We start from the raw sequence: 12,520 nt of genomic DNA, 5'->3' as shown, positions 1-12,520 counted from the left end.
GGTAATTTAATACACTGCATGGCATAACAAAATCAATATTGTGAAAAGAAAATATTTTTAAAATACTGTTACGAATAAAGCGAGCACTTTGGCTGCTGTCCAAAACAGAGTTAAGAATTTCTGATGTTAAATTTAATACTAAAATTTCTTTGACGTTGATGGTTTGAATATTGTGAATAGTTTTCATCATGTCATAAGTTTATAAATTGTATTTTTAACTACAATTTTTCTGAAAAGAGTTTGTTATCATAGCCTACCTCTGCCCAGAAAAAAAACTTGTTTTTATAATTTTTATTCATTCTCCAAGAAAAAGTATCTTAATTCTTAAAAGTTGAGGAAATTTAATTTTTTTGCTTGCATCCCCATCACGCATGCGCAATAACCAACCACTGCAATACGACGTCGTGTAATAGGAACCTATTTTTACATTTCTTTGTAGCCTAAAGAGAATTACACTTCTAATACAAGACAAAATATAATTCAAAGAACTCTTCCTATTATATACTATTTTGTCACCTTTACAATATAATCGTATAGATCTTTGAATATACAGGATGTGACCGTGTGATATAGAACAGGTGTGAATGAATGACGTTGTAATTTATTGATAAAATATTAATACAGATTCATTCAACGATTGCTTCTTTCTGTAAACATCAGCAGATAATCAAATAATAACATTTTTGAATAACGATCTTTGTAACAAATGTTTTTTTTTTAAACAAAAGGAGGCAAACGAGCGGCGGGAACACCGTGTTCAACGACGCCCATGGACATCAGCAATACCAGAGGAACGATGCGTTGCCGGTCTTTGAGATGGTGATACGTTCGCTTCTTGAATGATCCTGAGTCGTAGCGTAGCGTTTTAACTTAATTTTATAGTACCATCCCCATGATGCCTTTTCCTATATTTTTGTTACTGTAAAGGAAACCAGCTGATAGATTGGCATAGCTTCATTGAACATCGGAACATCGGATGTCATTTATTTGTCTGTCAAAAATATACGTTGTTACTATTTGGTAACTTTAATATGACACTTATTCACTTATTGTAAAGCAGTGCGTGTGGGAGTCTCCGTAATCAAGTCATTTGCACCACATTGGGTACCTCTGTGAAGGTCGGGACATCATAAATATTCGAGACATTTATGTACAAACAGACAATATGCTGTACTGTTAAATATTTCAAATCTTACTAATATTTTAAGTTTGAAATTTTAGCAGATGTAAGACAGTGTGAAACACATAGGCTTATTCAGTTTTTTTTTAATTCCGCGCAGACGAAGTCGCAGGGAAAAGCTAATACTTTCACATACCAATCTTTAAGGTCCGTGACGTAACCAATTTAAATAAACGACTATAGACCAAATTAAACCTCTGATTTTAATTAGACAATTCTGTATGGAAAGAATACTGGACGCGTACTTTGGTAATTTTAGTTTTTTAAAGGTAAATTACTACTGTAATTATTGTAATAAAAGAAACACTCTGTGAATAATACTTTAATGTCAAATATAAAATTTCCAAATAGTTTCATACATTTTGATTAGTTAGAAAAACTCTACATAAATTATTCAAAAATGTTGGATAGTACTCGTAAATTGGAGTATATATTTAGAATTTAAACCAGAAGAAATATTTGCTAGGTGCTTCTGTTACTTCTGGTTCTGTTTCAGGTTCAGATTCACTCACGGTCGTAGGTTCAGGTTCGCTCACGGTCGTAGGTTCAGGTTCAGATACTGTGGTGGGTTCATTTTCACTCACGGTTGTGGGTTCAGGTTCTGCGGTGGTCGTCTCTGAGTCAGCTGTGGTGGTATCAATTCCCGCAGTTGTGGTGGTAGGTTCAACTTGCACGTCGAAGTTCAAACCTGTCACTTCGCTTATCCATTCATGATAAGGACCGGTACGAATAAAACCTGTAGAATTAATATTAAATAGACTCTTCAATGATCTTATCTTACTAATATTATAAATGCGAAAAATGTTTGTTAGAAGGTATCTACATAAAGGCTTAGAGACCTCTCTGGATTAGATGTTGGACATAGTCTGGAAGAACATAGGCTACTAATTGTATTTAATTCCGCGCGGACGGAACCGCAGGGCGACAACTAGTTATAATATAAATAAGGCCCTTGTCTTATGAACTGACTGCTATTAATGCAACAAAATATTGTGTTGTTTGTGAACGAACATAGACAATAGTAACGTAGATAAAGAAACATATTAGTTATATGCAATAAATTATTTAAAAAGCGCGAAAAACTACATTTTACATTGCCTTGTTACGATGATGTTCATTTTGCCTTGCACATTTAATTATTTTTCACGTGCAGTGTATTCTTACCAGCGGGGAAGTCAGTGTGGCAGCCAGTGCCCGAGACGAAAGAGGAGATACCGATCTGAGTGAGTTGGCCATCGACGTCTTCTACTAGCAGAGGTCCACCGCTGTCACCCTGTCATAACGCAGAAACAATTATGTTTAATAAAAATAAATTTAAAAAGTTAAAGTTAGCAGTTAAGAAAATTTTTGGTTCGCACAATATTTACATTGTAACATTTAATCGATATTTTCTCTATAAAGTAATTTACAAAATTTTATATGCGATATTTTTTTTACTATTTCCCGCCAAAAACTGACAGCTTCATGCAGTCTTCAGTGGCAAAATTAAACATCGATTGTTTTAAACAGTTTTTTTCAGCAAAAGAAGGAGGTTATCAATTCGTCTTTTGTTTTTTTTAATTACCTGGCAAGTAGACTGGCTGGTTACATTATAGCCGCTCGCACAGATAGTAGAGTCGATAACTATGCTGCCGTACAGACCACGGCAGAAGGCATTTGATACGCCGCGTAAGTAAACCCAATTCAAGTTCTCCGGAGACTCACCTATAGAAATATAATAAATAAATATTGTAACTATGGGTTTCCACTGGTAAAATATACTAAAATATATAGTTATGTGTTAAAATTGCCCACAAGTCGTGTCCGATATGTTTATATGATTTTCCCGGAATATGGGCAAATTGCCCACTTTCCTAGATCTAGCATAGATGATTAGAAGAGTTAGATTGCCCTTCTACTCTATTTTTTTTAAAGTTCGAATAAAACTATATAGCATAATTTCTTTAATACCATTCCAGTGATGCAGTCTTGAACAATTTACCTGAGGTCCAGGTGCGTCCCCAGCCACTGGCTTGTAGCCTGACGTCACTGTAGTCCTTGTTGGCGTCAAAAGACGATTGTAAGCGTACTGGTTGGATACGGTCTGTTAGAAAAAGATGAGAGGTTTTACAAGAAAATATTACAGTTATATCTTACAAAAATCTTGTTTCTTTGTATTTTATTCAGTATTTCGGATTTATACAGTAGTGTCAGTAATGTATGGAATTTGAACTACCTACATATCTCTATTATTCATGTATTTGAAACAAATGACGGCGTATTATTTTCTATTTTACCTGTGAATTGCAAAACGCGGTTGAACTTCAGAAGACCGATATCGTGCGGTTGAACCACAGACTGCAGCGCTTCGATGTACTGTGGGTGATTGTAGTAAGTGGTTGTCTCGAAGATGCTTTCTGGTCTCGTAAGGTTTACAGTACCGGCACGAATAACAATTGTCACGCGCCTGAAAGAGTAATAACAAAGGTTAATTACTGGTAACCTGAGTTTGGCCTGCCAGTAACGATGCGACGTGCCAAAACAAACGAGGGTTCTATACCTTTGTTTACTCCAAAAACGTTAAAGTCATTATAAATGCGAAGGTAAGTGGATAGATGGATGAATGGATGTTTGTTAGAAAGTACCTCCGGAACGGCTCAACGGATCTCGATGATATTTGGTAAAGATGTAGTGTAGAAAATTCTGGAAGAACAAGTAGGCTACTAATAAAGTTTTTTTTAATTGCGCTCGGATGGAGCCTAGGGCGACAACTTGTCCTATTTAAAGATTGAATCTATATTCGTAGTAATGTAACTTTATCGTAATTTAAAGAATATACATTACACTCGAGATTATTTATCTTTACACGATAAATTCATTAACTTTGTTAATTTATTTATATGTCACAAAATTATCAATTACATTGCCGGCGAGGATGTATGAGTAGATATAAAAATATGTAGATGTTAGTTCTTACTAATATTAATCCGAAAGAGGTTTTTAACCACTTTACGTCAGAACGACAGTATAACAAGTAAATCTGGATGATATTTGGTACAGAGATACGTTACAGATTGGCATAGCAGAAACGCTGGACCGTCGGTTTCCGAGACCAAAATCCCCGTTTAAAACGTATTGTTATCTCTGATGTGTCAATCTTTATACACACATTTTGATCTCAGAAGCCCACGGTTAGTTTAGCTTGTGCTTAGTTCCACGTGGACAAAGTTGCAGGAAGCAGATACCACTGTGCCGACTTCATAAAGGTTAATTTAAAACGTAACTTAGAGCAATGTTACAAAACTAGCAGTCGCACGCGACCCAGTCCGTGTGGAATTAAAAAAAAACTTTATTAGTAGCCCACGTGTTCTTCTTAGCTATGTCCTATATGATAAATAAAATCAGCGACATCCATGCAACAGACAGTTCAGAGATATCTTCAATCAAACGACCATCCATCCGTACATCTAAACATTCGCATTTATAATATTAGTAAGATCAATAATGCTTACGTGGCTGTACAATGGGCTGCAGTTAGTCCCCATTCAGAATGTATGATGGTACCACCACATCCATTGACTCTACCATCAAGGTTGACCATCCGGAGTGAGATTTGATAAGGGAACTGTCCCTCCTCCGCCTCCCATCCTGACACTATACGATTTTGACCTACGAAAAGAAAAGTATTTTGACTTCTAAATCACAATCTGGCTCTGTAAGGTTCACCTTCGATTTATTCTACCTAAATAAAATATGTAATTTAAAACATATCTATTATTTCGACAACGTTAGAAATACCTATAACATGAAAACCTAACTAATATAAAATAAAACTTACTGCGCAAAACATTTTCTGGAAAAGTTACCCTTGGGCTAGCTATCTGAAATTAAAACAAAAAAATGGCATAACTTTTTAACCTTTTACTGTCTGTGATACCAAAATCCCCGTTTAAAACATATTGTTATCTCTGTTTTGTCAAAGACAATGACAGGGATGACGATATGTTTTATTCCAGAAACTCATGGTGAGCCACGGTGAATAAAAAAGTAAAAAAATCCGAATTACTCGTAGTTGTGATTGTCGATTTTTTAATTGACACAAAATTATTTAATAAAAGATATTAATAGTCAATTATATATTTATATTATAATTATTATTGTAAACGTTAATAATTTATTATGGTTACATTATTCTGTGACTTATATAAATTTAATAATTACCGAACTCCCAAGCACAGCCACTAAAAACCCTACAACACACCAGCCCGCCATTGTCTCGTGTCCGTCAATAACGCAAGGTTTACGTATTATAATTATACTCAAATGTAATTAATCGATAACAAATGTAGATTAATTTAAAATATCACTTTATCCTTACAACTATGATAATAATAGGAAACAGATATAGATAATAATTACATTTAAAATTAATTATCAGGTTTTGTATATGCCTATTTTGTTTTAACAAATGTGATTTTGTTATAAACATTTTTGATATGAATGAAATTGTGATAAAAAATATCATAGGTATTAATCATAGCGATGAAATCATGATATCAACAAAGACATTGGCTTCAATTCAAATCTTCCTTCTTACTAATAATTATATATTAAAGGCCGGCAACGGAATTGCGGTTCCACTGATGTCCATGGGCGTCGTTGAACACCTCGGTGTTCCCGCTGCTCGTTTGCCCCCTTCTGTTATAAAAAAATATTTGCATGGATGTTTGTTTGAAGGTTTCTTTGGAATGACTGCATGGATCTCGCTGAAATTGGGCATAGATGTAAAACATGTCTTGAAGAACACATAGACTACTTATTACGTTTTTTTAGTCCGCACGGACGGAGTCGCGTGCGTCAGCCAGTATTGCAAAAATGTCTGAAATGCGCCTTTGACACCACAGGACGTGAATGGTAGCACTATAACAGGCCCGACTCAACCAGAATGGAGAATACAGGACAAAATACGAGCAAATGTCGTCGGTGTATGTTTTTTAACGTTTTACTATCTGTGATGATAATAATTAATCTGTATCAAACTCATGTGGAAGAATTCAGATATCCTTGTCTAACTCTTTTTATATCGCTAAATCTCTTTTTCGATGATTTCGTGTTCTTAAATAGAAAGTATTACGTATATTACAGTTTATTTAGTTGTAATTAAAATATTAAGATCTTTGTTTTAAAATGCAGCTAACAGATGAAATATCATTCATGAGGAACAAAAATCGGCTCCAAGTAAGCCAAGAGTAGGGTCTCAGCTGCTATACAGCTTTTAGCTGTAATACGTTATTCTAGCGATATATATTTTTTTCATAATTAATTTTTTTAGTGTATTATAATTTGTCAGATGATCGTGATCTAGATCATGGTGACTGGTGGTATACTGAGCAAAAGGCAGTTTAGAAAAATTGAAGAATCCCATGGAAGCCTAAGTTACTAGTACTCCCGCTAAAAATTATCACAAGATAATTCTAGTTTCGTTCTTTAGGATATAAGAACACTGGTGAACACAAAGCGGTGGGAACACGCCTTTACATAGAGTAAGTAATTGTCTCTGTGATATACTCTTTGACAATTTTCTTGATGACAGTTAAAACTCAAAACACTTTTTTTCATTATTTAATTTTGAATTGGCCAACACGACGTGGTTTTTGTTAAAAATTACTTTATTCGATTTTTCCTCTTTTAAACAAGTGTACATTAATAGCAGTGTTTCATCATGGGTGTGTGGCTAGAGGTAACGACTGCAAAAGCTGAAAATAGACACGAAATAAAATTGGCGGGTGCCGCAATCTCGAAGCGGATTTCTGAAGAGGGTTTAGATAAAACTGTCTTTCAATTAACAAATTTGAACCTTTTAAATATAAGCGATACATGCCTTACATCAATACCAGACGATATTAAATTGTTAGTTAATCTACAATCACTTCTATTGTTTGGTAATAAACTTCAAGATTTTAACGAAAACATAACCTCATTACCGAAATTAAAGGTGTTAGATTTATCACGTAATCAAATAACAAAGATTCCTGATAGTCTTAACAAAATGAAGGAATTGATGAATATAAATTTGAGTTCAAACCAGATTGATACGATGCCTAGTTTCGGTGATTTTCCGAATTTGATATCTGTTGATATCTCAAATAACAAACTACCGAGTTTTTTGGACATTGAAAATGCGAATATGCCACATTTAACTGATTTAAAGCTAAAAGGGAATTGTATAGAAATTTTACCTAGCCATGTGGCCCGTGTTTTGCCTGGACTGAAAAACTTTGATATTGGCGATAATCAAATTAAAATGATTCCTGGTGAACTCGCCAATTTAGGAAAATTAAAAGGTAAGGCAACAGATTAAATCATATAAATGTATAACCAATGCTCTTATTGCATTTCAATTTCATCATATTTTCAAATATATTGTAGTTTAATTTCACCTTGTAACAAACAATTAACTAAAATGAATATAACTTAATTATTCTTTAAGAATAATACTAAAAAAGTAATGATTTCAAGACACCTATTATTTTAAATTAAATTAAAGTTAGTCTTACTTAACATTTTTAGGTATAATTGCATAATACATTTACATATTGTGCAATATTGCCCAAAAAAAAGTAATAATTCAATTATATTATATACTTAGTAATGAAATGCTTTGTTTCAGAACTAAATTTGAAAGGTAACAAACTATCAGACAAACGTCTCATGAAGTTAGTCGACCAATGCCGTACAAAACAAATCCTTGACTACATCCGTGAACATTGTCCCAAATCCGAACAAACACAACAAACAAGCAAAGGTAAAGGAAAGAAAGGGAAGAAGCAAGAGGAACCTCCTCCAGAAGATATTGAAGAACTCTGTCACTCAATGAAAATATTGCATGTCGAAGATGACACCGTACGAGTTAAGATAATTGAATCGGAAGTTGCAAACATACGTCCATACATACTGTGCTGTATTATAAATAATATCAATTTAACGGATGAATTATTTAAGAAATTCATACAATTACAGACTAAATTACATGATACTGTTTGTGATAAACGAAACGTAGCGACCATAGCTACACATGATATGTGTAAAGTAGCACCGGGTACGTTTTTAACATTCTTATTAAGTTAAATAGTAAATAACATCAGTAATGTGCATTTGAGAAAACAGATAATTGTAGTTATTTCCTCTCTGACATGTATGTGAAGTTACAAAAAAATTTTTTGCATAAATATTTTTAACTTTATATAAAAAAATTATATACTGAATATTTAACAATTCAAACTAATTAGGAATGGCTCAACTCATGAATGATCATTCCATGACACCAAGTAAACTCTCGCCCTGAAGACAGGTCTGAACTAATCTATTCTATCACTGAACAATCATATTTGAATTAAGTCATTCCTTATTAGTTTATTATAAAGTCTCACGAAAGTTTAAATAATTTATAATAATTGCTAAAAGTATTTGATTTTTTTTTTATTCATAAAAAATTACATTTTCATTTAAACCATGCTCCGCAAAATTGCTTACGCAGTTTGACTGCTTTGAATATTAAACTAAACTTGTCATACCTAATTATTCATAATAGAGATATTATTTACATAAAATTATATAGTTTAATTACCTTAACCAATGTATTAACCTGTACCTTTATTTCAGGAGATCTAATCTACACAGCAAAGCCTCCTAAAGTACTAAAACTCACGCCATTATCGAGATCTCGACCATTCAGCGGAGAACAGCTGTTCCAGCAGTTAGCAGCAGAAGCTGAAGCTCTTAGGAAGGAGAAGAAGAGAAATGTTTACACTGGAATACATAAGTGGGTACAATAGTAATTAAAAAAAAACAACTCAAATACATATTACTATTAGAACACAATTTAGAAGCATTGATTGAATACATTACACTTTAAAATAGTTGAATTCATTTAAACTTTAAGTCTCAAATGACAAACATATGTACCAGAAAGGATTACCATTTTGTAAGTTTACATGCAACGCTTGCACCAAGTTTCATTGTGAACCCAAACAGCACATAAATATATTTTATGCTTAAACTCTTAATAAATGTCCAGTTTTTCTTTGATAACTCTATAAACATCAGTAAGCCTTATTTTGTAATAGCTGTTGCCTGTGATTCCACTCGGAATTAAAAAAACGTTTTTATTAGCCTATGTGTTCTTCCAAACTATGTTCTACATGTATGTCAAATTTCACTGGGATCCATGCAGCCGTTCTGGTTCAACCCTCAAACAAATATCTATCTATCCAAACATACCGCTATGTATACAATTTGGTATTCCTATGTTCACTTAATTGATTTAATTACAGGTATTTATATTTATTAGAAGGCAAACATAAGTATCCATGCCTTGAAGATGCTAGCGGAAAAGTAATCAGTTTCCCACCCATAACAAACTCTGAGGATACAAAGGTAAATTAATATTATTTTACACGAGCGATGCCCGCGACATCGACCGCGGAGATATACATAGTCTATGTCACCCAGCGTCGATGACTCAGTGGTCAAGCACTTGATTTGCAAGCTGCAGGTCCTGGGTTCCAATACCGCTATGTACCAATATGTTTTTCGATTTCCGATTTACATATGTACATTTATCCGCGTTCTTACGGTGAAGGAAAACATCGTGATGCAACCTGCACATATCTGAGAAGAAATTCAAAGATATGTGTGAAGTCAACCAACCCGCACTTGGCCAGCGTGGTTGACTTATGGCCTAACCCCCCTAACTTAGGGTAGGCACCGAACCCCTAGGTGGGGACGTATAGTGAACTGATGATGATGTCACCCAGGGATAGTGTAGCTTCCCAACAATGAAAGTTTTTCAAATTGTTTCAGGAGAATGAAGCAATCAATGCAAATAATCAAATCTTTCCTCTTTATAATATTAATATAGACAACTTGTTGGCTGCAGGTCTACAATTCTTTTTATTACTGAAATTAAATTCCTCATCCAATAATTTGAATAATAAATACTTGAAATGTATTGTATGTGGTATGTGGTAGTTATAAGGAAATTGATACAAAAAATGTCTTTTATATCACATACTAGCTATTGCCTTCGACTCCGTACGCGCTAATTAAAAAAAATCTTGATAAGTAGTCTATGTCTTCTTCCAGATAGTTATATGTATGCTTAATTTCATCAAAATCTGTTAAGCCGTTCCGGAGATACCTTCAAACAAACATCCATCTAAACATTCGCATTTATAATATTAGTAAGATTTATAAAAATCTAATAATAAAATTATAAAATTTTCTCTTTTATTTTAGATGTCAAGCAGCACAAAGACGATGCTAGTAGAGGTGACGTCACACGCGTCTCTCTCAGCCTGCAAGACGGTCATGGACAAGCTGTTGCAGGAATGTCTGTTGCTAGGCATCGGAGACGAGGGAGAAGATGATGGTTACCACACACTATCTGTACAACAGGTAATTTTTTTAATTATCGTTTTACAAGTTAGGTTCTTACCCTTTGAGCCATCTAACAGATACCTTGGTTTATGTTACTACTAGCTGTCGCCCGCGACACCGCGAGAATTAAAAAAACTTTACAAGTAGCCTATGTGTTCTTCCAGACTATAGTCTATATTTATACCAAATTTCAGCAATGTGTCTGATCAATTTGTGGGTACTTACAAACCATAAAGTTTTTTGTCAAATAGTGGGTACTTTTATATAAGTAATAGGTTGATTTTCCTCTCTCCTTTGTATAAACTTCAATGTTTCATTGTCCATTCTCCATTGTCTACAGGTAAAGATTGTGGATACAGAAGGTAATTTGAAGAGTGTGTACCCATCGCGAACGGACTGCGTGTACGAAGGCACTAATATTAAAGTGTACCGTATGCCAAAGAAATAAAGTACATAATTGAATTACATAATCTGACAATTGTAATTAATGATTTCGGAATAGGAAATTCCGACCAGCAGGATTGGACTAAGTGTATTCGCCCCGAAGCGATTCCCTTTATGAAATCGAACTCCAAAAATGTATGGAACTGACGCGTGACAATCACGTGACTTATCAAAAGTTATTTTCACTTGTATACATTTTAAGTTTGTTATGGAATCGCTTAGTAGCGAATGCAATTTGTCTAACCCCGCAGCAAATATCTGACAATCTTAATTTGGTTAAATTCAATCTTTTCCACTGCCAAAATGTGTTTCACAGGTTATGTGCTTTTGTACAAATATGTTGGCAATGGAAACACCAAAAATGTTGCAATTAAAATAATTAAATCATAATCAATCTGATTTACCAATATGAAAAAAAAAATGAAAAATGATTTATTGTTTAAACAAAAATACATACTAACATTTGTGCCGGGACTTCCATTTAAGCATTCATAACGGGCTTGTGATTGGAAGTCCCGCTCTTCCGTGTCACATAAACAATATCAATGGTACCTTCTTAATCTATATATTATATAAAGACAAAATATTCTTTTTAATATTTGTCATATAAACGTGATTTTCTATTAATGTTCTATTTTAATTTTTGTAAGTTTTTTAAATGCTTTTTTTCTCTTAATATAAATGTGAATAAGTCATTTATTGACATTATTTGTATGTTGTCAAACAACATAAAATCAATAGTGAAGTTTGAAGATTTCAAGCTAAAACCAGGAAAATGTAAAGTACAAAATGTATAATTCATCTTCTATAAGGTTTGTGTTTTTTTTTGTTAACATATTTTTTCCTAGGTGTTAAGCTCTGCGCATTGAAACCAACAACGCTTGAAATGTCAACTAATATCTACTTATAACACTTTTTAAAAATAACTCAACATATATTTTCATAATTATAATTTGTATGTTAAACTGAAACTTAGGTTTACAGTTAAATCTTACCAGAATTTGATGTCTATTTGATTGATTATCGTGTTATATTAAAACTTTGAATTGCGTTAAAAAAAAATTAAAACAAAATAGCAGCTTTTCATTATCTATGATAACCGTCAGTATTGATTTGCTGCCACTATTAATGTTAAATTTTTATCTGTGATGTAAGTTTTGAAAACTCGCTATCGCCTGATTTTGCGTTTATCTTAAAATAAGAAAAAGTTTTGTTACTTTTTGTGAAATAAATATTTTTGAAAAATACTATGGCTTTATCTTGTTAAGTCCCCTTCTTTTACGGGTTTTATTGTAGTAAAAAACTAAAAAAGCAATCATCTGATTTTGAATTTGATCACGATCGGCTACATGCACTATTAAAAGGCTGTCCCTTAAAATTTGGGGTAACTTTACAAGAGTTTCAGTGCCGTAGCGCGTGGCATTGTGAATCTGGCATGTTAACACAATTAATACATAAGAGCACCATTAAAATAATGCG

General features: G+C 33.3%; 2 protein-coding genes across 2 annotated transcripts; one reads left to right on the top strand and one right to left on the bottom strand.

Moving 5' to 3' along the window:
- Positions 1-1,487: 1,487 nt before the first annotated feature.
- Positions 1,488-5,474, bottom strand: LOC106117652 (collagenase-like). The gene is made up of 8 exons (XM_013312043.1): positions 5,381-5,474; positions 4,998-5,040; positions 4,672-4,828; positions 3,457-3,626; positions 3,162-3,263; positions 2,745-2,884; positions 2,345-2,453; positions 1,488-1,916 (listed from the first exon to the last, which is right to left on the bottom strand). Exons 1-8 carry the CDS (start codon positions 5,429-5,431, stop codon positions 1,615-1,617), a joined length of 1,074 nt encoding a protein of 357 aa, XP_013167497.1. The 5' UTR covers positions 5,432-5,474; the 3' UTR covers positions 1,488-1,614.
- Positions 5,475-6,766: 1,292 nt separating this feature from the next.
- On the top strand, positions 6,767-12,250 carry LOC106117955 (leucine-rich repeat-containing protein 47). Its single transcript, XM_013312488.1, has 6 exons — positions 6,767-7,503; positions 7,830-8,258; positions 8,822-8,981; positions 9,493-9,595; positions 10,457-10,615; positions 10,938-12,250. The coding sequence occupies exons 1-6, from the start codon at positions 6,882-6,884 to the stop codon at positions 11,043-11,045; spliced, it is 1,581 nt and encodes a 526-aa protein (XP_013167942.1). The 5' UTR covers positions 6,767-6,881; the 3' UTR covers positions 11,046-12,250.
- Positions 12,251-12,520: the final 270 nt, after the last annotated feature.

Source organism: Papilio xuthus, unplaced genomic scaffold (genome assembly GCF_000836235.2).
Source record: "Papilio xuthus unplaced genomic scaffold, Pxut_1.1 DF827679.1, whole genome shotgun sequence".
Taxonomy (NCBI): domain Eukaryota; kingdom Metazoa; phylum Arthropoda; class Insecta; order Lepidoptera; family Papilionidae; genus Papilio; species Papilio xuthus.
The sequence above is the reverse complement of the archived record's forward strand: the minus strand, read 5'-3'. Positions and strand labels throughout refer to the sequence as shown.